The following is a 27,264-nucleotide window of genomic DNA, read 5'->3' on the forward strand; positions in this document are numbered from 1 at the left end:
TTTTGTATTTGCACTTCAAGTAAGATGGATAACTGCAGATAATGGATGGATGGATAATAGTCTTCACAGTACACTAAATTAAATAATAGTAAACATGAATATGATCGGTTACTTTTTAAAACAGTGTAAGATTATAACACTTGCAGTTGATTGAACCTTGCTGAGACGGCTTGGTTCGGTTTAATAATGTTAATTAATTTTTAGGGATGATGACGAGCGTCTTTGTTTTCGAGGAAGCCCCCCCCCTTTTTTTAACCCCCCCCGGTTTTAGTTGGGCGGAGGGCAGGGCGGGAGGAGGTGGAGTGTATGCGCGTGCGCGTGCGAGCAGACAGTTTGTACACGGGCTCGCCTTTGGCAGCAGTTTGAGGAAAACCGGAGTGGGGGAAAATAGCGTCCGATCCCGGCGAACTCACAAGGACCAATCCGCGATGAGTTGGGGAACGGAGCTCTGGGTATGTCTTATCAACTCTTTATCAGCACTTTGGAAGTGTTCCGTTTGTTTCTGTTGCGAGTTCGTTGTTGAACTCGGCGAGTGGACATGGAACGGAAGAAAGGTGCTGTGTTACCTTTTTTTTTTCTTTTTCTTTTTTTTTGCTTGTGTAAATGACGCGCGGCTAAAGCTAGGCGAGTGGCTAATGCTAATGCTAAAGCTAATCCGCGGGCCGGCGCACCTCAAGGTTTGTGACAGCGGCGGAACAATAGGCAGGTCTCCCGTCCGGCCGCGGGGTCCAACCCCGCCGGCTCGCCTCGCTGCGTCTTCCGCAGAGTTGCATGTCGTAACACTTGTGTTATTTATTTGCAATGCGCGGACCGGCAAGTTGTATCTTGACCTCTTTTTTTTTTTTTTTTTTTTGGGTGTCACACCCAGTTTGTTAAGGAAGCTGGCACGGATTGCTTGTGGCAGGGCGGAGAAGACACACCGAGCGCCCTTATAACTCGTTGCGCCTCAAATGATCCTCATAAGAAGCTCAATCAAAGTTAATAACTAACTGCTTGTTTTAACTTGCAAAGCGGTGCTGTTAGTTACCACTCATCTCAACCTAAACATTATTTTACTGGACATGAGAGAGGAGCAGGGACATGTTGACTCCAGTACAGAATATGTTTGTGTGCGAAAATTGAATGTATGTTAGGTTATTTTTCATGGGCATTCATGTAATTAAAATGGTATAGGAATTGGTGTTAAATGTAAGGCCCAGGGGCCACATCTGGCCCGACACCTCATTATATGTGGCCCGCGGAAGCAAATCATTTGCGTCAGCTTCCTTGAATCTTGCTGAAATTTAGCACATTTTCGAAATTGTCATATGTAATAAATAACTTTGTAATGTTGCAAGCATTTTTGGGTAGAAAACACCTCTTTTTTTTATACAGTAACTTGATCTAACAAACTTGATTTCTGATTTCAAAACTAGTTATCCATCAAATTGCTATGTATTTGTAATACTATGATCACAAGACATTTAAATGTTTTTTTACAGTCATAACAGCCCTTTGAGTAACAGGAATGTGGCCCATGACAAAAAAAAAGAAGAAGATGTTTTTAATTTATCATTGTTTTTATTATTTCTTCCTTGTGGGAAAATTCAACTTACAATTTGTGATATGCTTGTGTTGCACAGACGTAAACAAGTCATGTGCTTCATCCGGAAATTATTTCAGCAGTGTTTGTTCAAGTTAATATGATTGCAAAGGGGCGTTGTTGTTGTCTCAAGATGGAATAACCCAGCAGCATCCTCATGCATACGTGGGTGTGTGAGTAAGTACGACTTGGGAATAATTCACATCCCCCAAAATTAGCTCAGTGGTTATTAACCACAGTTTTAAAATAGGCTAATTCTTATCTCGCTCAGCCCCCCCAATGTAACATAAAAATACACATGAAGACAGCAAGATTAGAGATTGTGAACTGCAGTAAACAAGGGCGCAGATTGTGTTGGCTTGAATCGTTTACTCACACTGACCACAACTATGGGATGATCCGTGCAAATTAATGTGGGAATGAAATGAGTGAATTGAGTCATTTTGCATCCCCAGATGGACAGACAGACTTGGGCAGCAACATTTTAAGAGGAAAGGATGGATTTACTTTTTGTCTTTGGATTTCAAATGGCCCGTTGGAATGTTACTTTGAAATCACAACTATTGATCAAGACACCAAATCCTCCAAATGTTGACCTATTTTTAAATGAATGTTTGTTGATGTTGCTTTCTGTTTGCAGTAATTGAGTGAGACATTCAAGCTTGATGTGAAACATTTTAGTATTAATTTCGAGTAGACTAGTGCTGTCACTAGCGAATATTTTTTAGAATTGTTGATTATTCAATCGATTAATCTGATTCATTTTACAATTTTACAGTGTATTACAATTTACAAATGCATTTTTCCCCCGGTTACTGTTTATTAACCAGTGATTGGTGTTTATTTCCTAGTTCATATTCATTTGTGATAAAAAAAAAAGTGGGGGTGACTGATGTACCAAGTAAAAATAGATGTTTTCAAATGTTTTATTTTGATTAAACACAGAAGATAATCAGTCTTCTTTCATGAAGGACTACATAAATCAGTGAACAATTACTGTTGATATGCTGAAATCAGAAGAAATATAAAATGGCTCCAAACGGTTACTCGATTATTAAAATAGTTGTCGATTAATTTGATAATCGATTACGTGTCGATTAATCGATTTATTTTGACAGCTTTATAGTAGACTTTTGCCTTAAAGTATTGTGGCTGACATGTCCACCAGTTCCCTAAGAACGACCAAGACCAAAACATGTTTTTTCTAATGCTATATTCGGAATCTGAATGCAACATTTGAGAACTAGATCAAAGAGCCAACAAAGAAAACGATTCTATAAAACAAAAACTTTTAACACAACGCTGGAAATGCAAACCTAATTTTGCAACCAGTAGACAAAGCACACGATGATCTTCCGAGTGGACACGCAGACTGACTGACCATCATAATCCTCTGATGAGATTAATGTGTTGGCTGTCAACATGAAACCTGATTGGCTGCTTCACAGAAGTTCACTGGCTCCGTACTGACAGATCGCAGTCTGTTTAGTGACGTGTTTTTTGGAACATATTCAAATATTAAACTAGAACGATGGGAAAGAAATTTGCAATGAAATACTTTGTGTGGCGTTATGTTCTTTCATCAAATTGTGAGCGCCGTGGTCATCTTAAACACTGCGCTAGGAAACAAGCCATTCTTTCATCTTTTTCTCACTTGCTATTTATGGCCACTCTTGCACTTTGCATGGTGGCCCTGCTTTCCTCAATGCGACTCTGTGCTTTTTCTCGTGTCTTGGCCGTATTCCAGAAGACATCGCAAAAAGCGACAGTGGAGCATCCCATTAGCTGTTGTCGAAAGTGCTTGTGCGCGTGTATGTGTGCGCGCTTCGCTCTGTCTGTCTGTCTGACTGAGGTTTGCCGTGGACCAGCAGAGCGGCCAAGTCTGGTTTAGGGATGAGAGACCGGCAGGAGGTTTTCTCCGCCGACTGCCGACGCTTAAAGACAAGTTTAAGTGGATCGACGGTGGCGAAGTGGCCGAAAGGCTACGGGCTTTTGATTTGAGTTTAACATCCATCAGCCGATTACTTGGAAACAGTCAGTTGGAATGTCAGACATGCTGTGAAGCAATGGAACATGTTTTCATCCTCATATTTCATATGGGAGCCGGTGCACAGGGTGTGGAAAACATTTGATACCCGAAATGCTTAAATATTTTAGGACGCCTCAGGTCTCTTATTGAGGATAGTTAGAGTATAAACCACACTCCATAGTACTTCAAAGGAAGGAATTTTTCCTTGATGAATAAAAAACAACTTGAATATTCACCATAAAGGTGTGTATTTTTATTTTACATGTTTTGACCTAGAACGGTTTCGTTTATTGATCATGTGCCTCAAAGTGTCGAGTTAGTTTTTAATTATCTGTAATTGTGTCTTGAAGCAATTGAAGAAAAATTGAGCGCACTGCATGTGTAAGCATAGGTGCAAGACCTGGACACGACAATCAGTTGAACGCTGCCATATTAGCTAATCAATACTTGACTGTCTAACGATTAGATTCCGATTTTGGGGTCTACGATTGAATGATTTGATTGACAATGATTTCTGCTTCAATTTATAGATGAGCAAAGAATCGTCGCGATCTACTTCAGTCTGACTCGCTAATGCTAATTAGCATGCTACTCGCGGCACTTTTATCACTCAAAAAAACGGCTATTCATATAAAACGCTACAGGAATGTATTTAGAGAAGCATCTTAACGTTACTCACCGGCATATGCTCTTCCTACACTGCAAAAAAACAACTTTTATTGGCATAACCTGATCGTGACTTTTTTCTTCTACTTTCTAATAAGGCCACAACTTAACTGTTTATTAGAACGTGCAGAACGACACTGCCCCTAAGTGGCTAAATCGGGTACAACATGAACAGCGTTCCCAGTAAAGGCACACAAGAATATACTGTATAAAATTATTTAAATCGATTCTGAATCATATACTAAATGAGAATCGCAATTCTTATGAGAATCGATTTTTGGGCACACCCCTACTAATCAATCAAACATCAAGATACGATAATTATCACTATATGAACCTCACAATATGATAATTGGCGCGACATTGTGGGAGGTTGGCAATATAAAAAAGTTCACAGTACTTTCTAAAAACTGACGATGTTAAAAAAAAAAAAACCTCTTATTGACGTACATAAACGGATAGCACTTAATATCGAGGCACTTACTTGCTAATGCACGCACACATTGTGAATCGAGTCCATTTTTGGAGGATCTCAAATGTGTTACGTTCCCCTTCCTCTGGCCATTAGAATACAACCTCACCTTTTTTTAAACAGATGTGCTGCTTTTAATACCACGACGATATCGTGGCAATTTTAATATCGCGTTATCACGATATTGCCGCCATCGTTACAGCCTTAGTCTGTACATCTCAAATGGGGTGCTTTTATTGATTATGTCAGTGTGTTGTAGGAAACTAAAATAGAAGAGTAAACATAATCATTAACCACAGGCATGTTAGGTTGAAATGTTATAGTTTGGCGCCATTGAAAACAATGATGGTAGGATATATTACTGAGAAGAATTTTTACTTTTCCCATATCAATTAACTGTATTTCATTTTATTTTTATATGAACTCTTGAGTCAATTTCTGCAACAGAAGGTTCCAGTGCTGAATGTGTGAAAAGTTATAAAAAGGCCACGTCGATCTGTGAGGGCGATAGTCTTTCGTAATTAGACGGTGCTAAAACACAGTCCGAGTGACAGGAGGATGATGATGGTGAGGGAGGAAGATGGCGTGATGAGGAAAGGAAAACCACTAAAAAAAAGGAGAGGAGGTTCTTTAAGAATGAGATGCAAGTTTGTTTTGTAAAATGGCAAATCTTTTAATTCTCTCCACTTGCCTTGGCATTCTGTTCCAAATAATTAATCGTTAATCTATTTTTGTTAGTTCTAGTCTATGAGATAAAAAAAAAAAAAAATTAATAAACGATTATTAAGTTATATAATCGTTACTGTAACCATTAAACAAACAGGGTTGAAAAAAGTCTGTTCGAGTGTCATTACATACAAACTTTGCGAGGGCTTGCTGACATCTTTCAATGTGAAAGATTTGCATCCATTGTTTTTCAAAATTTGTCTGAAAGATTGGAAACTGGCGTGCAATTTTCCAATCAAAATAGACTGTAAGGCCCTCACGTAAACCTCTGGTTAACAGTTGAGCCGCACTGACCCATAGGAGCAGGTCAAGTGATGGGTTGGGAAAAAAATAGGCATTGCAAACATTTGGAAAGTTGGATACATTTGCACGTTCCTTTTTGATGTTTTGAAAGCCAAAGTTTACAAACAAAATACACCGACAATGCAGGGCTAATTCAGAGTCTTCTATAACTACTGAAATATTCCGCTGCAGATGAGAGATCACAGAAAGGACGGTCCCCCTGCTCGGTCCTCTCCTTTCCGCTTGTCCCTTCCTGTGTTCACATCTGTATCCTTGCAGCTGTTTGGCAGCTGATCATTTTATCCAAATGATCTAATTGCTCCTTTTAAGATCCTCATCTTGTGCTACAGTTTTTATTAGATGCTCAGCTTGAGTTTCCTCATACCAGCCACGGTAACTATTTTATACTCAATCCCGTCTTTCTTTATCGGCAGCGTTTAATCATTTCTTTCCAGGAAGTGTGAAACCTGACTCACTGGAGACAGGAACACTTCCAGACTCCTCGTAGTCATGGCTTGGCAGGATGCAGAGCTTCAGTCAGACCTGCAGCTGCGTTCAGTGGGTTGACTGCAGTCACTTTTTTTAAATAGGCACTTATTTCATCAGCCCGTGGATGTAAATGTCGGCTTTTCGACAGGGAAAACTGGAAAATGTTGTGAATTTTTCTGGTGCTCGCAGTCGTGAAACCTAGTAATTAGACTTGAAAACCTCTGCTGGCTGCTGTCATTTTCAGTCCTCGCTTCAAGCACGAATACCGTCAGTCGTCAGACATGGTTTAATCTCTTTGAGTGACCTCATTACGTTTTCAATGGGGTGCATTTGAAAATCTCTCCTGCTATTGAAGTAGTGAGGGAATACTGTTTAAAAGCTTCAGATTGCGACCGAAATCACATGCGACCTTTTCAGTATGCGAATAAGAATTTCATCTGGTTGTGTTTGTGCGAGTGCATCAATTGTAATGCTTTCTCCAAAAGTTTCTTCTAAAACCCACTGTTTACGAGGTTAGCGGATATTTCCTTAGGGTTCTTTCAAGGTCACAAAGACGTTTGGCAGACGTTTGCCAACATTTTAATTAGGGGTGTGAATTGCCTAGTACCTGGCGATTCGATTTGTATCACGATTCATAGGTCTCGATTCGATTCGATACAGATTAATCCCAATGCGACTCTATGAATTGATTATTGCGATTTTTTTTTTAAACTCAAATTTATAAAATACTAATCAGTAAACTTGTACATGTACACTGTAAGATTTGTATGAAAATGTATTTATTTATCTGAAAATTCTGGCTTATAACTGAGCCACTGCATTTAACAAACAGGTTGCAGTCTGTTTCATGTTTGAACAGCACTGAAATAAAATATTCAGGCTTAATGTTCCATTAATATAACATTCTTATATGCTTAATGTGTGAATCATAACCCTAAGTAAGACGTTTTGCTGAATATTATATGTTTAAAAATTGATTTGGCCGCATATCAAATCGATTCAAGAATTGCGCGCTGTTATATCGCGATATATTGCCGAATCAATTTTTTTCTAGCACCCCTAGTTTTAATGGTCGCTGATAGTTTTTTCTGACGCAAGGAAATTAAATTTTTGAACATTTTCAAGATTTCCACGCGACAAGAAAAACATTAAAACTTTTGCTGAATGTCTGACAAACGTCTAGCAAGCATTTGGCCAATGTTTGTGACCTTGAACGAACCCCGATGAGAAATCAACATTCGCTACATCCGCAAACTCACACAAACGTTCCCCACTCAGTGGGATACATACGACTTGAAGCTGCTTTTCTTGTTGTTTGCCGTTCTGTTGATGGAAATACTGCTATACGAGCGCTCCTTGAAGCAGGTGTCCACTTTTTGTTGCTTGGGCACCATGTGTGGTTGGAAATGCGTGATATGGAGAAACAGACATCTCCACAAAACAGTGTGAGATTTTTTTTTTTATGACTTTCGGTTCATCTCTAAAATGTATCGCTACTCCGGCATCAGTGAGTCAATGATATCATTCATGGAGTCTCTTTATGAGTCCCCTCCTTGTTGGGGCACTTTCGCAAACAGCTTCAAGGTTATAAATCGTCCCGTCTCTTCTAACTTTCCTTGCTGTAATTGTCTCGATGGCGTTGGTCGCTGATGAGGAGTCCCGTGTCGTGCGCAGGCACAACAAAACCACGTCACGATGGGACCTTATCGGCCTGTAAAATCCATTATTGGTGCGTTTTTCTGCTGTTGCTTGTGTTAAAAGTGTGCGCGCAAGCAAGCGTGTGTTTGACAGTAACACTGGTTTTTGGTTGGACGCATATTGTACCATAAATAACACAGTGGCGACTGGGGAGAGAATGTAGAATGTATATACATGAGACATGTTTAACTAGGACAGCCTCCCCCTTCCTTCTTCTCCCCTTTCTCCTGTTTCTGCCTTTGAGACAAGTCCTTTTGCATATGAGAAAACAATGTTAATTCTCACATGGCAAGACTTTTCCCAGGGTCTCTATTTGACAAGTCGAGTCCCAAGGCCTAATAAAACTGTTCCGTGTTGCCCTTAAGTCTGTACTGCCCTTTTACACACTTAACTAGCTGCCAGCATCGAGGTCTTCTAGTTACCTTGGTAACCTGTCCATGAATTACACATTGTTGTACCTTCAAATCACTGCTTTAGCGAAAATCACCCAATCGTGAAGCTGCCAGGCGATTGTATCATTTGTCAGTCCCTCGAGGACAAGGGCCACCATTCTTTTTGAAACCGAGAGTTGCTTCTTGGATGCGGAGTAATGCGAAGGGCTCCCAATTTGATACACACCGATAATGAATAATGTTTGTAAATGTGGAAACACTGATCATTGATTGGCTCTGCCAAATAAGACATTACAGTCGCAGTGTGTCACACATTTAGTTAAATAATTGATTAGTTATCCTGATTGTGTAAAACTGACATAGTTTTTTTTTTTGTGGGCAACCTCTAAAAACAAACACAGGGCTTATTTTAGTCTTGCATGTTTTTTTTTTTTTTAAACAGACAGTTTTGAGGAAATTCTCATCTGGCGCCTCAAGGAGGGGGAAGCTGAGCATCATCAGCAATGTGTCAACGTGTATAGTGGCAGTAGTGCGCTGCTGACCTTGAGTCGAGACATTGCGAATCGGTGCGGATAACCCTTCAGAGACCTCCTCAATTCCACCGACGCACCTTCCGATGAAGTGACATCTGGCCTAACACTATCAGTTGATTTTCCAAAGATTTGAACTTGTCAACGGTGTCATGATTTTATCTGCCATTGTTTATGTCTGTATATTACAACATATTTAAAAGTTTAATGTCAATGTGTTTATAAGTACTTGTCTTCAAGTGACCTCCTCACCCACTAAATGCGACGAGCAGCGCCCTCCCGACATTTACCGGTCAAGATGAGCAAAAGTGTATCCACAGTAATGGCAAAGTTGTCAGATCTTCCTTGTGATTTCTCGGTCAGGTATTTTCAGGATGCCGATATTTCTCTTCAAAGCAAGCTGGGGGGGGGGGCTTTAATTTTTTTAGTGAAGGGTCTCTTCACTCCCTCACCATGCAGTTTTGCCCAGTTCCTGTCATGCAGGGTAAAAAATAATTTATATTACCTCATAGTTTCAATGTTTTGTTGGCATTAATAGTAAACAGTAAGTCAACAAACGCGTGGAAGGTTAGCTACCCGGAGCTATCGTTAGCCTTTCATTTTGGAGGGATTCAACTGGTCGTGTGGTCTTCCACAAAAGTTTGATTCAGCGTAGACATTTTCCGGCGGACACCTCCTTCCAGTCGATCGGGATGACGGTTATCACTCTTACACAAAGCCGTGACTGTAGCGAGCGTTTAACCATTTTTATTGATTATCTCTGGCCTTTGGATTACCATGCATTGCAATGCACCACCGGGAGCCGGACTGCTTTGTTTGTCCGCTGCACGTGCCGGCGCAGAGTCGCAGACATGACGTCTTCTTACGTCTTGATTGGTTTACTAGGTCATGCCGGTGTGGTTTACGGTAAGGTCAATTGTGATTACTATTTTTTTTTTTTTGACTGATTGAACCACTGTGGTTTGAAAAGAGGGGTTGACAATAATAATGGTTGTTATTCTTTTTCTTTGCAGTATGTTTGGACATATACAGTTCTGAAAATTAGCATGTAATAAGTGGCCCCAGGTTGTTCTTTTAAATAGCAGTTGGACAAATGTGTTATTTATGCTTCATTTGTGATCGTGTTGTGTTCTGAGGGAGTGTTGTTTCACTTTCACTTGTGCCACCGCTATGCTCACGCCTTACGATGACAGTTGTTGTATGACACGATGTCTCTGAGTTGTTTTCTCCGAAGTAGTAATGACAATTACACCGTTTTTCTTTTTTTTACTGTCAGTTTGCTTATTACATCTTCCAGGATGTCTTGTCGAATGTCTTTGAAGCTGTTAATGTTTTTCATTTGAGATGCGTGTGTTTTAGTGTTTGTTTATGGATTAGTTGTATCAATCCAAGGTTAGTTGTATCAGTCAATATTGGTACACTGAAACAATATCACCTTTTTTTTCTGATTATTCTACGGTCCAAATATTATGATAATTGTCCACAATTGTAGGCAGTTAGGTTGGTAAACAGACGAGACTTATCTCCAGAGTCTTGCCAGCAGCAGTTTGTTAATGTCGTAGCTTTTCCCCACTTCATTCCTTTCCCCCTGCTTGACCTATAAAGCTTTAGAATTGCTCACTCGGCATAAATAAGTACAACCCAACAGATTTGTTACAAGATAATGATTCTAATAGGAAACTTAAATGTTTGCTTTGGCTTGGTAAAATACTACAAATGTGGGCCATCAATTCAAATAATTTAGTCACATTGGATGCAGAAATATGATGTTTTAAAGAAATAATCATTTGTGAACAGCAGAATCAGTATAGTCTGTTTCTGCGCCTTCCTCGAGTCGAACCAGTCTGTCGGGTTGTCGCTGTCAACCGTGACAGGAGCATAACAACAGACGGATCGGGTTGCCATGAAACCTGACAAGCTAGCATGAAGCAGGGGGACGATCTTAGTAGAGTTTTTGGGACACGGGCTTCCCTCTTTGGTTTGTGGAAAAGGTACACAAATATTGCAATTCGGTGATTGTGTTTCATGTAGGATTAACACACCCAACGTTTTGGGGGATGGGAAATGTTGAACGCATGTTGGACTTGGCAAATCTTGATCAATTTGGTCCTAGTTCATACTTAACTTGAACATTGACTTGAAGAGGTTATTGTGCAAGAGGTGTTTTAAGTTTGTCGTTTATGTAAAATTCTGCATTTTATGCATAACATTGCTAAATTCTTTAAGAAAAAACGTCTCAGTTATTCATCTTGGTCAAATATTCAGAAAACTTTTCGACAAGCCTGTCACTGTGTATCCAGTGTCTGTAACCTTATTAGCCCGCCTAAGACTGGATAAGCCACATTGCACCACCGAGTCCACTGTTGTCCCTGCATATTCCTTCTTATTCCATTGAGTTTAGGATAGAGTTCTAGAAATTAATTCAACTATATTAGTGAATAGTGATACATTGCCACTAGCAATTAGCCTGTTAGCATCCGTGGTGGCCAGTGAGTACAGTTCATTCATTTAGGTTCTAAATGTAGGTGTGTGCTTTTGAACTTCACACCACTGGTTAGCATTCTAACTTTTTGTCTGTGTTGCTGTTACAGCAGTGAGATCCATCATGTGATGTATGGGTGTGAAAGTACCATGGGATTAGTTGCATCATACTGATCACTGATCAACCTCAACACTTGCCAATTCCCGCAAGTTCCGTTGAAGTGCCCCTTGTTAAAAATGCCATAAAGTTACGCTTCAATGCAACCCTTATACTACATCTGTCATACATATGTTTTGTTTTAATTTGTTGAATGTGGTCTTTGTTTGTAGCAGAGTGAATGATGTATTGCTTTGTTTATGTGTTTTTATTATCTTTACGTGCAAGAAATATTACCACCGGGTTATTATTGGTCAGTGGCCTCCATGCTTTGTGCTGCAGCAACACAGGAATTTGACAACATTGTGCCTGAACACACCTTGTTTTTTAGGTCAACAGGTGAAGTACATATGCTGTTCAAACATTTTGGGATTTCACAGAGTTGGGGGGCCCACCGGTCCCATGTAGGGCCATTTTGCTGGGCCCCACAAGTTTAGACCTCTTTTTGAGGGTCAAGACTTGGTTTTAGAGTTTAGGTTTGAATTGGGTTGTGGTTGAGGTTAGGGTAAGGAATAGGGGTAGGGGTAGGCAATCATTTTTGATGGTTGGGGTTAAGGGAAGGGGCTAGGAAATGCATTATGTCAATGAGATGGCCCCACAAAGATAGTAAAACAAACTTGCGTGTGTGTGCAGTACAACGTAGGCATGCTTTAAAATGTCATTAAAAAGCATTAAATTAGACTTGCTGATACAGAGGATGGACAAACAACATTTTTAAAATTGTTGCTGTTTTTTGTGTGTGCGTGAATCTATATTATTTTGAGCAGTAAAAAAAATAGTAAAAAGATCATATCTTGTTCGTGACATGTTTGGAAAAACTATTTTGTTTATTCTCCGACGACCGAGTAAGCTACGTGCTGAGCGTGGTATCCAGTTTTATTGGTCACAGACAATAAATAACTGTCTAAAATACATTTGATGATTAATGACTCAAGCATTACAAAACCTACAAAACATGCTTTAAATGCACTCATCAATGGAAGTGGCTCCACAATGACTAGTTATTCATTTTAGTCTGAGCGTTTTTATGGTAATGAATCCCATCCGTCCTCCACTTTGTGCATTTGGTCGGGTGTGTGTCATGTTCTGCTTATGTGTGCATGCATGCATGCGTGTACAAGAGTGTAGAAGCAATCATTTCCACTGCTTACGCAAATTGATCAGTCACACAATTCACTTACCAGCATTGTTATTGCACGAGATAAAAATGAGTCGTATGCAGGATGCACATTTTTCTTAGGCTAAAAGACAGGCATGCTGATGTTGTCCTTGATCACACAATTAACAAAATATTGTTATCCTTCTTCAACACCAGCCCGACACATACGCACAACACACAAGAGGAGCTGGGTGGGAAATGTCAACTTGTCTGAAATACTGACATCACTCTAAAAACCTCCAGGCTCTCTTGTACGGAGTGTGTGTGTGTGCGTGTGCGTGCGCGCGTGTGCGTGTGCGTGCGCGCGCGCGCGTGTGCGTGTGCGTGCGCGCGCGCGCGCGCGCGTGCGTGCTGTCTGTTATCGTGTATACCAGTGGTTCCGAAACGCTTTACGTCAAGTACCATCAAGTACCACCGTTATGACAGAACCACCGGTATACAAACTCACAGATAGTAAAAGTTCAAAACAACTGAAATTTACTGACTGTGAGGCAATGATTCTTTAACCCGCATACCTCTAGTGGTCACTAGCGTAATACGTTTCGTATCGCTGGTCCTCATAAGCGAGCAGAAAATAAGGTCTTTCCCAAGAATGCAGCGGAAGGGTGAAGACAAACTGTGTGTGTGCGTCTGCCCTGGAATGCAACAGTGGGTAATTAGTCTTTTGTCCCACCAGCATATTCGGTGCCAATTAACGTTGCCTCGTCCCATGGAATGCACACAGGATGTCTGCTACGCTAATCTGCCGGGTTTATGGCGACATACTGTAGCTGTTTGATTGGCTGTAAAGTAGGCTATGGCTCTAAAATGGGACATTCACGTGGGATACTGTATCTTCAGTCTACCCAATGCTAGGTGAACTTCATGCTAACACTCTGAGGTAGATGTTGGTATACACTCACAGTTGTGGATTTGCATCGTTTTAAATGGCAAATAGAATTTGAGATTAAACTGCTTCTTGCACAGTATTTGGTTGCTTGCGATTGCAGTTGTACTTTTTTAATGTTGGAGAAGCACATAGTAACAATTTGATGTTGCACTTTATCAAGTCTTGGCATTTTAAAGACAAACTAGTACGTCGAGTCACTTCTGCAGTATTGACCAGACTTGATTGTATTTGTTTTAATCTAACTTCAATGTAATTCAAATGTTTTTATTTCATTCTTCAAAAAAGAAATGAAAATGGACAGAAAGATCTCAAACATGTGGTGTCTGCCCCTGATCCCAAAAAAAAAGAAAAGAAGAAAAATATACAAAGTATAAATTAAAAGTGAGTAAAGAAAAATAAAACGACAGATAAACATAAGAAGCTGGAAATAGCCTAGCATGTCGTCATTTCTCTGTAGAGCTGAGCTTGCCGCAAAACTACAGGATGAGCTCATTGACCATTACTTATTCATACGGTCAGAGAGGCCGATACAACCATGCATGTGCCATTTTTAAAAAAGGGTGCTGGACAACATGAACCCAACCAGCATGGAAGCTATGATAATAACCAACCAACCACACCGGTATGTTTTGTTACGATGCCCTGGTAGTGCGATGGCCCTTTTAGTCGTGTTACTTTTTCCCTTTTGGTACTTGTAATCATTTCTCTCTTTAAGGATTATAAATTGCAGTTATTATTTGGAAGTTAAACACATGGTAGCCAAATAAGAATGTTCACAGCAAATTTGATATTACGCCTCTTCAAACAAGCTGGCTGTTATGCGATAGAATCTTGAACCCTAATGTACAATTTGCTCAATACAAATTTTCTGGAACTGAGATTTGGTGCCAGTATTTAGTTTCACATGAACTAAAACCAGATCATGCCTACCACATCATTTTATACGGCCCACTAAAGAAAATAAATACATGATATCTACTTAATATTTAATGCAAAATGCATTTGTTGTTTTCATTTTAGCACAGCATTATTAATACCTAAACATGACCAAAATGAACTCGACACCCGTGCATTGGAGTAGCAGTTCTGCTTAACCGTCACTCAGATCTGCTATGCTATCTGTGTTTGGAAAATACTGACTAAGGAACTAACAAATCAGCTCGCTTGTATTCCCTTTGCGGCTCATGTTTTTTTTTTCCGCTTGATTGACAGAGCCTGTGAAGAGGTCGCTAGGGAAGTAACCATTATTTTTCATACTATATTAAGAGAGTGTATTACTGACATATCTCCAACTTTGGAAAATATGTAGCTGACCCAAAAATGAGCAACATTCAGAGGAATATAAGAGTTGAATATTTATAAGCAGGGTCACAGTTTGCTAGGACCACGAAAAACATAATAGTTTAGTACATATAAGCCTTTCATTTTAAACCACAACCTGACAACAATTCACGTGATATTTTTAATTTGGGTGTGTTTGTCTTTTGTGTGTTTGCGTTCATATTCAGGCACTTGGAAATTACTTTTTTACAGTTGAACTGTGGCTTGGTGACGGTTTTATTAAAGACACATAAACAGACTGGCTCCCAAACAATAGAAGACATTTACTAATCTTTTTTTTTTTTTTTTTTGCGGACTGTTTTGTAGCTGTTCTGAAAAGAAAAGAAAAGAAAAGCTCCATTGAGCCGTCAATCATCTGTCAGTGACAGATCAACGGACAGAAGTTTAACATTTCAACGTAGCACCTCGGATTGTCGATTTGGGCTCACTTTTCTTTTTTTCTTCTTTGGCAAAGCATAGCACTAGCATAGTCTTGAACAAAAAAGCGTATTTCTGTAACATTGGCATTGAGACGTCTTAACATGTGATTGTGATGTAACAATTGTGTGATGCCGTATTACAAACCACAAACATATGGGATTGATAGTCACTGCAAAGGACAAAGGCACAGTTCTCCTTTTTACAACAAGTGATATTGAATCTCATTATCTGGCAAAATGATCACAAATGTATTTCAGCACTATGATCTTGGCATTCATATTTGTCCCTCTTCTTGTTTTTGCTGTGTCATCAGGACCAGTTTGATAATCTGGACAAGCACACTCAGTGGGGGATCGACTTCCTGGAGCGTTATTCAAAATTTGTCAAGGAAAGGTTGGAAATTGAGCAGAATTACGCCAAGCAGCTCAGGTACAAAAATCCACACACAACGCAACATGTTACAGACAATATGTCTTAGAATCATGTTAGAGTGCATATCAGGACATCTACTGTACATTCCCCAAAGACATTTTGACGGGGATGATGTGATGTGAGAATAGAATTAATAGGATAAAAAAAAAAGTCTCATTTAGCTATGGTGTGATAATTCAAGCCATTTACTGTACACTTTGCTGATTGTGTTTTTTTTTCTAATTTTTTTTCTAAGGCCAAATGTTAATCCTTAAACACAGGCACACTTTTTGAATTTGCAACCAATCTTTCATCTACTACCAAAAATATTACCAAAAAATAAGCAAACAAAAAGCATTTATGATTATGATCCAAAAAATAACAGCAAGCTTGTCTCTTGTGCATTAGGAACTTGGTAAAGAAATACTGTCCAAAACGCCCCAAAGATGAGGAACCAAGGTGAGTCTGCTAAAATATGTGATTTTTGCTGGCAGTGTGCTTATTACAATGAACGTAGTGGTGAGAATTGATTGGATTTTTAATTCTTTGCTCTATTGACTGTTTTAATATGGAAAACTGTGTGGTCACAAACACAATGCGAGAAATTTACGTAGGATTTTTTTTGATTATTTGTATGTAATAAGTGCAGTATATTACTGTAAAAATAATTTTAACAATAAAACATGGCATTCAAAATTGAAATAGACCGATATGGGTTTTTTCAAGGCCAATACCGATTATTAGTAGTAAAGGACGCTGATAACTGATATTTGGAGCCGATATTCATTTTCACTAAAAGGGAAAAAATACAAACTCCAGCTCTTTTTTTTTTTAAAGCATAATAATGTTTAATGTTTACGGTTTTAAAAAAATTTAGTCAATCATCTTTGTTTTACAAATCTAACAAAAAGTTCAGGAATCTTCCAGGGGCAGTAGCATGTCTTCAAAAGTTCAATAAAAACTTAAGTAAATAAATAGCTCCCTGTTGTTTGCCACAGTAAATAAAGTTTTAAAGTTTCAGTGAATAAATTTCAAAATATCTGAATTATTAACATTTTACTTATCTACTTTTAATTTCAAACAAAGACAGAGGGTACAGAGAGTTCCCAGGGTAAGAAGCACCCATGAAAATTTTAATAATTAGTTCCCTGATTATTTTTTCCCCCCCTGAACACTTTTTTTAAATGGATCTATTATCGGCAGTATGATTCTTCAAAATGGCCGATGCCGATATTCGTCAAAATGCTGAATATCGGCGCAGATAATCGACCCAGCCGATAACCGGTTTCTGCCTAAAATATTCAGTACAAAGGAAAACAGATTTTAAGTGCACTTGAATTTCAACTCCAGATGAAACGTGCAAACGACTACGTCCGTAACGTTCATCCCTTGCAATCATTTGGCAGGTTCACGTCCTGCCTGTCATTTTACGGCATACTGAACGAGCTGAACGACTACGCTGGTCAGCGGGAGGTGGTGGCTGAGGAGATGGGCCACAAGGTTTACGGAACTCTGATAAAGTACAGCCAGGACCTCAAAGCAGAGAGGAAACATGTGAGTCCCGCACATACTGTATGCCACTTGGACAACATGCTTACGTGATGAAGCTGCCAAGGAAACTCTTGATTGTTGTCATGTTGATACTTTTCACGCGCTCCTTGTCTCGCCTCGCATTTGTTCTGTGTTTGGACTTAACGACACAAGAGGATACATATGTTGAGCATGATGTTAAACATCTGCCTTTCTCTCCTCTCATGATCTGCTGCCGCTATAAACTCTTCACATTCTTTGGAAGAACATTCCCTGCTCTCAGTGGAATACTTAAGCCACTTTCCAAACGTAGGGATGGTCGGACCCAAAATAAGACACAGACGTGTTATTTTTTCTTAAATACAGTTGTCAGCTGCAGGAGTAATATGCATAACTATTCCTGGAAAAATACACTACGCAGCGTAGTACACAGTTGCTTGCAGTGATTAATTATTGTATGTGAATCTTTGCTATGCGTTATCCCTCACACTTATGGTCACCAAACAATGAACGGTTACTTAAATGTTCTGTCATTCAGTTATGACATCTTATTGCTCCAGTAAATCCGTCGTGGATGGAACACTTTTGCGTCCTGCATTTGTTCTGCGTTGTGGATAGCCATGTTTTCTTATATATGTCATGTGTTTCTTTTCCGTATAAATGTTTGGGCATGTTGTGTTGTGTGTGTTTGTGCGCACGTGTGTCTGTGTTTGAGAGTGCAGCATCTGCAGGAGGGCAGGAAGGCCCAGCAGTATTTGGATCACTGCTGGAAACAGATGGACAACGTAAGTAAGGAGAGAAGAAGAAGGGGGTGGGGGATACTTTTTTTCTTTTTGCATGAGAAATACATAAAAAGGTTACTCTAGGTCGTATGGTTATCAATTCCCCTTTATTGTTTATTTTTATCATTATTTGATAATTTAATACAGTTACAGTACAGCATAGCTTTAATAAACACACTCAAGGTTTGCAATTGTGGATTCACCTTTTCATAGATACATTTTTTCAATATTTATTTATTTCAGTATTTAAATAAAAAAATTGTATTTGGGGTTCACCCCAAAGGCACCTCCAACTTTGTGTACGTACAAATACGATTTCAGAAGGTTTTACATCTCTCTTTATTCTCTTGTAAGTGCGGAAGCGTTTTGCATTCACTTGAAGAAGAAAAAAAAAGTCAATTGTTTGGGGGCAAGCTTTGTTTTTGTGTGTTTAAAATTATTTTTTTATTTCTGAATTTTTTTCTGTTTTACTGAATATATTTTTCTATCATAAAAACATGAGGAAATATTACTCAGAAAAACAGGAAAAAAATCTGAAAAACAGGGGGGGGGATTCCAAAAAACAGAGCACCAGCTTCTGTTTCTCAGAGTAATTTCTTTAAAAAAAAAAAGTAACCTCCAAGTAACTTGTTTTAGACTAGCTAATGGTGGACACTGAAAAAAATTACTCCGAAAAACAGAAGCTTGTGCTGTTTAAAAAATACTAATCCCCCCGCCCCTCCTGTTTTTCTGAATATTTGCTTCCCTGTTTTTCTGAATGTATTTTTTATGAAAGAAAATCTGCAAAAGTAATACGCTTCCGTAATCCGTATGCAGGAGAAAACATTCTTCTTCTTTTTTTATGAGGGTAAAACCACAGCTTTGACACACTCAGTCATTGGTGATTAAGGCAGCAACAAACAGGCCCAAATGTACACCAGCCCCTCCCTAAGCAAGTCACATGTGCCACATTTGGCCCTTGTCAACTTTCCTTTTGGCTTTCAAAATCCCCCGGAGAGATTCCATTTGCTCATTTGTGAGGCCTTTTAATTGGATTTACCCAATTAGTACAACATAAAGCAATATGCAAAATCATTTCACAATGTGGGGAAACTAAGGACTTCAAATGCTAATTGTAAATAATTAAATAGTTCCTGACACCAATAAAAATATGTTTTTGTGTGGGGGCTGTAAAGCTTTTAATAGTGACTACCAAGTGGCCTGATAGTAACGTCTCAGCTATTCAATGTGTTTGCTTCACAACTAATGTGACCCAGATGGCCTGTCAGGAAGGAAACCATCTCCGTCTGATTCAACTCACTTTCTTTTTCTGTGGCTCTTTTAATCTTGAGTCACAAGTGTTGGTTGTTTTTATGGTAGGAAGTGAAGACATTTTACAATCATGCATATATTTCACATCCTCTTGGCATGGATAATGTATTGTTTTTTTTTTCCCCCTTTTCTTTTTTATCAACAGAGTAAAAAGAAGTTTGAGAGAGAATGTAAAGAAGCAGAGAAATCCCAAACGAGCTATGAGAGGTTAGACAATGACATCAATGCTACAAAATCGGAAGTTGAGAAGGTAAATTGGCAGTAACTCCAAACGCGATTTGTGCACTAATCAAACTGTCAGTGTGATTGTCTTTTGTGTTATGCTTCTGTATTTTGTATTAACAACAATACTAGCCAATGAAAATGTTTACTGACATTATTTTTGTTTTTACCTTTAGTCATATAATACATTTTTTATTTAAGTTAAAGACACTACTTTTCCCATTGACTGTCTCATGCGGTACGCACCGACGGATTTGTAGCATTTTATAGTCCAATTTACTAAAATTATAATAATTGACTTGTAACGGACTAGAAACAACACCACTTAACTCATTCACTAGAGTTGATTAAAAAAAAACATAAATACATTTTTGGGACCATGGTAATATTTAAAATAGAACGTATTTATACGTTTTTGGGAGCAAATTAGTTAATTACACGTCCGTGCAAAAGAACACATTTCATTAAAGAAACTTGTAAATTGTTACTACAGCAAAGCATGGTCCTCTGATTTTCGAACATGTCACAGTAGTTTTTTCTGTTTTTTTTTTTTTTAATGCAATGTGAAGTGTAAATGACAGACAAAACTGCACATCCCATGATGCGGCGTAGCAGCTGCCTTTTACAACAATAGCCTTAAAATGCTCACAATTCCGCCCAATTATCGTTATGTGTGTAGCCTGCTTCAGTGGGCATCTATGGTCATTTATTTGATGTTCATGTTTTATACTTTACATTTGGTGAGATTTGCTGTGCATGACTGTGACCGTTCAGGCCAAAGCCCAGTTATACCTGCGGACTCACATGGCCGATGAGAGTAAAAACGAGTATGCTGCCCAACTGCAAAACTTCAATGCCGAGCAGTGGAAACATTTCAACAACTCCATACCACACATCTTTAAGGTAATAGAACCTTTATAAGGATCTAAACAAAAGTGTGCAAAAACAGTCAACCGCAAACATTGATGCTTAAAAGGGAAAGAAACAAATCTTTCTTGGGTTTTTAATTTGAAATTTCCTACAGTTAAGTTAAGTATGGACTTTGTGCCTCCTTCCTGATAGGAGCTTCCTCTTCCTCTTTCAAATTGAAGCATTTATACAAATGGGATAGTGGAATTGGAGGTAAACCTCTAAATTAGTCATGTAGAGTTTTCTTTCCTGTTTGCTAGTTGTACTAGTACCGTATGTGATATTGAATTTAAGAATGAATTGTGCAAGTGACTGCTAAATCTTCATTTAAAAATACTTTTATTGGCATAAACATTCCTGATCTTTCTGAGAAGACGGAGGCACTGGAGTGCTTAATTAATTGCTAGGTTTTTAGTTGTTTTTGTTTTTGTTTTTTTTGTTTTTTGGAAAGACGGTCTTGTGTCCGCTTGTGTCCCTCCCCAGGTATGTAAAACACTCCACCTGTTCAACCTGTTCTCCCTCAATAGACAAAGATTGAACAATCTGAGCAGTAATTGTTGCTCGCATAGCGCATTAACTTTGTCTGTCAAATATATAATTGTGATGAATACTTTCTTCATAATCGAGCAGCCCTAACTTAAGTGTAGAATGTTTTTGCTACGTTCATATTGGGAATTAATTGCCCACAACAAAACACTCTTCTGTATTTTTGCTCACACGCCTGTGATGTGTTCCAGAATCTGCAAGATATGGATCAGCGCCGAACGGTGAAGCTTGGGGAGACGTACCGAAGCTTTGCAGAAGCAGAACGAAGAGTCATTCCCATTATCTCCAAGTGTTTAGAAGGAATGGTTTTAGCGGCCAAAGCTGTTGATGAGCGAAGGGTGTGTGAAAGAAATGATGACAAGAATAATTCACTCATTTGTCATTTTTAAAAAATATATATATATTTTTGTACTTCCTCCAGGATTCTGGAATTGTGGTGGAGTCTTTTAAGTCTGGCTTTGACCCTCCGGGCGACTTCCCCTTTGAAGACTTCAGTCAGAATCTAAGCAGAACCGGGTCAGACGGGGCCATCAGCAATACGCCAAAGGGAGAGCGAGATGGAGCCCCGGGACCACGACCAGACCCAAAACACACAATCAGCAAAAGCAAGAATAAGCTCTGGCTCTTCGGGAAGAAACCAAAGGTACCTGAAATTGCCGCTGGCTTCTCGTCAATCAGTTCCTGTTTATGTATCATAAAGCAGCAACACACACAAAACATGGAGTTAACACTAGGTTGATAATCTACACGTTAATTTCAAAATTCATGTTGCGATTTCCCAGCTTTAACTCACACGCAAGGTAAATGAAGTGCATATTGTGTCGTATTTGTGTAAAACATATTTCACAGTTTGGCAGTTTTTTGTCACTCGATCGGTGTTTGTGTCAAATCTTTGGTACGCTCATGGACCTTGCCCTTCTTCTTCATAAGGACAATGTTGGTTAATTATTATCTCTCTGTTGCTGGTTTATGTGTGAGACATCAGCTGCGTTGCAGGAAACGGTGACGTGAGGTCTCCGTTAATGATTAACACTACGTTATGGTACATACATTTTACACTACTTTAAAAATCTATTTGATTATTTGACTTGGGCATATTTATGACTTATAACTAAGCATCATTTGACTTTATGAAGAAGAAGATGAACATGGTTAGTTTATCAGTGATGTAACAAACCCCTTTATTATTACCTAAAACAAAGTTGATGAAAGAGTTTTATTCCTACTGATATTGATATATATATATATATATATATATATATATATATATATATTGATTATTAGTAGTCAAGTAGGCCAATAACCGATATTTCAAGCTGATATTCATTTGCAGTAAAAGAGAAAGTATTAGCATCAACATTTTAAAAAAGAATTTTGTTGAAATGCCATTTAGCATGCTTGTTAAAAAAAAATGTTTTTTTCAAATTTCCAACACTTTGATGGTTTTTCTTTAAATTTTAAATATAAAAAGAATAGACAGCTTTGTTTAAAAATGATTTTAAAAATTGCAACAACAAAAAATTCCCACGTCATCACCATGTGTTAAACTAAATTAAAAACTAAGCAAATAAAAGGCTACCTAAAGCTTTCTACTGTAAATGTTTTCCAAAAATGTAACATAATTTCTTACTTTTAACAAAAATGTAATAAAAAAAAAATAGTATGAAGTTCCCAGTGTCTTCACAATCTTTTATGAAAATGCAAAGTTCCCTGTATTTCATGGAGCGACAAATGCATGCGAATTTTGGGTTTTCGCCAGGGTTCGTAAAACGTTTCAAAAGATCTTCGCAGAAAATTGTCTCTGTTCAAAATGTCTTTGCGACAAGTAAAAAACGTCTGTGAACATCTTACAAATCCTGCTGAAAACCCAAATTTGCCAGCTTTATTGGCCTTCAGATTTGTAAAAAGGCAGATAATCCCTAGCATTAATTGTCATTATGTTTGTTTTGTTCTCAGTCACAGGTCATGATCATGTAACTTTATCATAATGCTGAGCGTCCCAAAAAGGATTTTGAATAAGTTATAAAAAAAGAAAAAAAAAGTCAAGACTTTACTTAAAAATGTGCCATCCTGACTTACGGTTTTATCATTTCTCCCTGCTCCCTGCCAGTCTCCTTCTTCCTCTCCTCCTCCACCTCCTCCATCCTCCTCCCGCCCACGGCCCACCTCGCATGTTTTCCCTCCGAATCGGTTCAGCTCTGATCGAGTGAACCAGTATCTGTCTGAGATAAAGAGCACAGTACCCAGAATCCCCCAGAACTTGAAGGGTCTGAGACGAGGGGTGAGCCAGGAAGTACCAAGCCGTTGTTGTCATTAAAGTTTCTTGGGGCAGATCATGTTGCCTTGATGATTTAGTGTGATTCTCGACAGGATGTCTGCAGGTCATGAAAATGCTTTTCAATTATAAAGTGATACTTAATTAGGGGTGTCAAAATTAGTGCATTCATTTTGAGTTCATTTAAAGTTTTTTTAACACCACTTTTTTATTTATTTATTTTTTTACTCATGATTAATGACTCGCCCTTACTTGGAAAGCCTCTACTGGGGGAATTCCAGTTGCAACGCAGCAGAAACGTCCACGTCAAAATTTAGCAGTAATACATTTTATAATAATGCGTATATTTGTGGAGACTGGGGTCAAGTTGTAGTTTCCAATTGAACAAATGTACAGAATTTCACAAGTTACTTATGTTAAAGATTAGATAGCTATTAATATGAAATTAAAAATGCACTGAGCTGTCCCCAACCTCTTACAAATGCAATGATGCCATCTAGTGGCAGAAGAAATGACCAACACAAATTAATGTCACACACTTTTTTTACAGTACAGTAAATCTTTGTAATTTTAACTCAATTTTATGAATAATTATGAAATTACTGTATCAATGACTAGAAGATGCAGTCATATTTCTATTAGTTTAACATTTTTGTTCCACTTTTATGTTTACAAGAGTATGAAAACTTGGGGGGAAAACATTTTTTTGTACATTCAGAACAGATAAAAAAAAATTGTGATTAATCATAAGTTAACTATTGAAGTTATGCGATTAATTACGCAGAAATGTTTTAATCGCCTGACACCCCTATTCATAATAGATTGCTGCAAACTCAAAGCAGCAGAAGCTATCGACTTTGATCATTTCGAAATTTTATTATTTTATGACACTTGCAAACACCTTGCTCTATTGTCTTCTCTACTTACTCTTTTTTGGTTTCTATTTCCTGTCATGTCTGTGTTTTTCTCCAATTACTAATGACAGATTTCTGCCACAATCACAACAGAAATGAGGTCTGATGATTTTTTAGGGGTTTTGGCGTTTTGGGTTGCAGTGCTGATGTGCTATGCTGTTGTTGGTCTCGCAGAGGTTGCAGTGGCGTGTGTTTGGATGGTTGACTTATTAGTTCAACCGAGAGTCCCCTCTCAAATGTACAGCAGCACTCAAGAAAAAGCATTGTTTGGCTTTTTCTCCTGTCATTTGTGTCAAGTGGCTCTCCGTTGAAAATACTTCACACATGAATGACTCATATCTCATGTAGAGTTGTTCAGCACAGAACATTTTGCAGTAATTTGGCTATCTCCTCCAATTGGAAACCTTTTAGAATATTATGCAAATATGCATCCAAAATTGATTCACATAATACATATGTTGATCGTGCAGTATTAGTCATCATCGGGTTTTTGATTAATCAACCGTTTGTCACCTTCATTCAACTAACCAGCATCCTGTGTTGTCTGCTTGCATTTCTGGAATTGGTAATGTTACATCCAAGTGGTCTGTCAAGATGGTAAGTGGAAAGTTAACAGTAGCTAATAGAGTGAAGATAATGCCGTTAAGTTCAAATGCATGTGTTGTAGATGTCCCAATTGTGTCTAACAAATGACCCTGTAGTAAAATGTTTGCCTTCTGCCCAGTGTTTTCATCCATAGATTAAAAAGTGTTGAACCCACAGAAATAGCACACACACGTACTTTAGTAATCCCGTGAGGGTCATGCGGATCCTGTTTGAGAGGGTGCCGGGACATCGCAGCATTCATTCGTGAATGAAGTCTAGCAGTGACATTTGTCATGCTTTAATTTGCCTGCAGGCTCCATCAGTGGAGGATTTCAGCCACTTACCCCCTGAACAGAGGAGGAAGCGGTTGCAGCAGAAAATTGATGAACTCAACAACAAGCTCCAAATAGAGATGGATCAGAGGTACTTATTCAATTGTATTGTTAATTCTCTCGTGCCAAAAATGTTTTACGAAAACCTCTGATATATTCAGAGTGGCTCCAGCTTTTTATTGCCAACGTATACACTAATAGATTCACAATTATTGAGTTAAGTTCTTTGACACTCTGAGGCTTTGAAATGGATTTGTGTTTAGGTCATTTTTCTGCCACTAGATGGCATAATTGCATTTGTAAGACGTTGGTGACAGCTTCATATTAGGAGCTATCTAATCTTTAAAGTTTTGAAATTCTGCAATTTTTTTAAATTGTAAAATACAACTTTACCCCAGTCTCCACAAATATATGCATTATAATTAAATTTATGCTGCTAAACTTCAACATGGATGTGTCTGCTGCGTTGCGACTGGAATTCCCCCCAGTACAGGCTTTCCAAGTAAGGGGCGGTCATTAATTGCGCTTTAAAAAAATGAGTGGCATTAAAGAAACTTTAAGGCGCCACCCCTAGTTGACACAAATGAATATCAAATTAATAAAGGCCATATAGTTAATGAGAAATATATGTTTTTTTTTAAAGTTATGTGTGATATTATTGTGGTAATTTATATTTGTGTGTGTTGTCTGTTACATCATAATTAGTCTGTTACATCAACACTGTGATTTTTACCTGTGCTAGGGATGCCCTAGACAAAATGAAAGACGTGTATGAGAAAGCTCCACATATGGGTGACCCCAACAGCCTGCAGCCCAAAATATCAGAGACCATAGTCAACATGGAAAAGCTGCGCTCTGAAATCCACAAACATGAGGTCAGAAAAGAACAAAGTGTATGAGGTTACCAAGATCACCTTGAGATGAGACGAATGTGTGCGAAATGCGTTGTTGGATATGTGGATGGCGCCATCTGCTGGCCCAAATTGAAAAAGATGTTGAATTTGATTGTTCTTTCAAAAGTGTAATTTAATTTGCCTCACTTGTGCCAATGGCAGGCTTGGTTGTCAGAGGTGGAAGGAAAGCAGGCCTCCAGAGACAGGAGGAATAGTGCCGACAACCACCATCCCACTCCCCAAGGCAGAGAGAGGTAAGACAAAAAGTGGTTCAGAAAATGGATGGATGTATTTTAATCTAGTAAAAACTGCCCTTTTAATCCACTAAAAACTTTTCATAAAATCTTCTCCAGTGTACTTTTGTACTCCAACAATACATTGTTACTATTATTATTATTGTTATTGAAATGTAGGCTTTTTGGAGTAAAGTAGAGTAGAGTAGATACCGTCTGTGGAAACGAGGCTAAAGAGAGAGTACCAATACCAGCCATAAATATTGAGGCAAAGAAAATCTAAAATCAAGTAAGTACTCCTCGGCAGAAGTTGGCGCTATACTTCGGCAGTTTGACACATCTGTGATTCAACATCTGCGACTCAGAGCAAGGTTTTCTTGACAAAATGTGTTGTTAAAGTGTTCAAATGAAATTTTATATATCAAAAGTACTATAAGTATCGGTACTGATATCAGTCTGAAGAAAAGTGGTTCCTGACATCCCAAGTAAATCATTGGTGTAATATAAAATTCACAGTATTATTCTTTGTATGACCAGATATGATCTATAAAACTTCATGAATATGTGTCTTCATTCCCAATCCTGAGATTGACTGCTGCGGCCAAATGAGCAAATGTGATGTTGAAATAATCACATTTGTCAATGTGAAAAAATGTGTCCAGTTTGAGAAATGTTTGTCTTGTTGCAGTCCTGAAGGCAGTTACACAGAAGACACCAGTCAGGAGCAGCACACACCTCATCACCAATCCAATCCCCCGCAACCCGGACACCCCAGCACCGACCCGCACGAGTTTGATGATGAATTTGACGACGATGACCCGTTGCCGGTCATTGGACACTGCAAAGCTTTGTACTCTTTTGACGGTAAGGTCCGACGTATTGGACAGTATGTAGTGCGTGCTTCAAGTTTGAGCATTCATACTTTTGCTTTTAGTATTTGTGAGAATAAATCCAAATTTTGATATGCACATTTAACTCGTAATGGAAATGTAGTTTTAAAAATATGCA

The 27,264-nt window shown here is 38.5% G+C and overlaps 1 protein-coding gene across 5 annotated transcripts in view; it reads left to right on the forward strand.

Moving 5' to 3' along the window:
- Nucleotides 1–292: 292 nt before the first annotated feature.
- Nucleotides 293–27,264, forward strand: part of fnbp1l (formin binding protein 1-like) — a 34,837-nt gene continuing 7,865 nt past the window's right edge. For 2 of the 5 annotated variants that reach the window (XM_086089831.1, XM_086089829.1), the window contains exons 1-14: nucleotides 308–554; nucleotides 15,627–15,742; nucleotides 16,133–16,183; nucleotides 17,131–17,278; nucleotides 17,977–18,039; nucleotides 19,493–19,597; nucleotides 20,344–20,472; nucleotides 21,216–21,362; nucleotides 21,446–21,667; nucleotides 23,135–23,305; nucleotides 25,112–25,221; nucleotides 25,873–26,005; nucleotides 26,186–26,277; nucleotides 26,945–27,120. In XM_086089831.1, coding sequence (XP_085945957.1) covers nucleotides 429–554; nucleotides 15,627–15,742; nucleotides 16,133–16,183; nucleotides 17,131–17,278; nucleotides 17,977–18,039; nucleotides 19,493–19,597; nucleotides 20,344–20,472; nucleotides 21,216–21,362; nucleotides 21,446–21,667; nucleotides 23,135–23,305; nucleotides 25,112–25,221; nucleotides 25,873–26,005; nucleotides 26,186–26,277; nucleotides 26,945–27,120 — 1,789 coding nt within the window. In that variant the 5' untranslated portion in view covers nucleotides 308–428. Of the gene's footprint in view, nucleotides 555–15,626; nucleotides 15,743–16,132; nucleotides 16,184–17,130; nucleotides 17,279–17,976; nucleotides 18,040–19,492; nucleotides 19,598–20,343; nucleotides 20,473–21,215; nucleotides 21,363–21,445; nucleotides 21,668–23,134; nucleotides 23,306–24,795; nucleotides 24,811–25,111; nucleotides 25,222–25,872; nucleotides 26,006–26,185; nucleotides 26,278–26,944; nucleotides 27,121–27,264 lie in introns of all 5 variants that reach the window. The other 3 variants (XM_086089834.1, XM_086089832.1, XM_086089833.1) reach the window with 3 other exon arrangements.

This window comes from Leptonotus elevatus, chromosome 11, assembly GCF_054856555.1.
Source record: "Leptonotus elevatus isolate MCC_2025b chromosome 11, RoL_Lele_1.0, whole genome shotgun sequence".
Classification (NCBI taxonomy): Eukaryota; Metazoa; Chordata; class Actinopteri; order Syngnathiformes; family Syngnathidae; genus Leptonotus; species Leptonotus elevatus.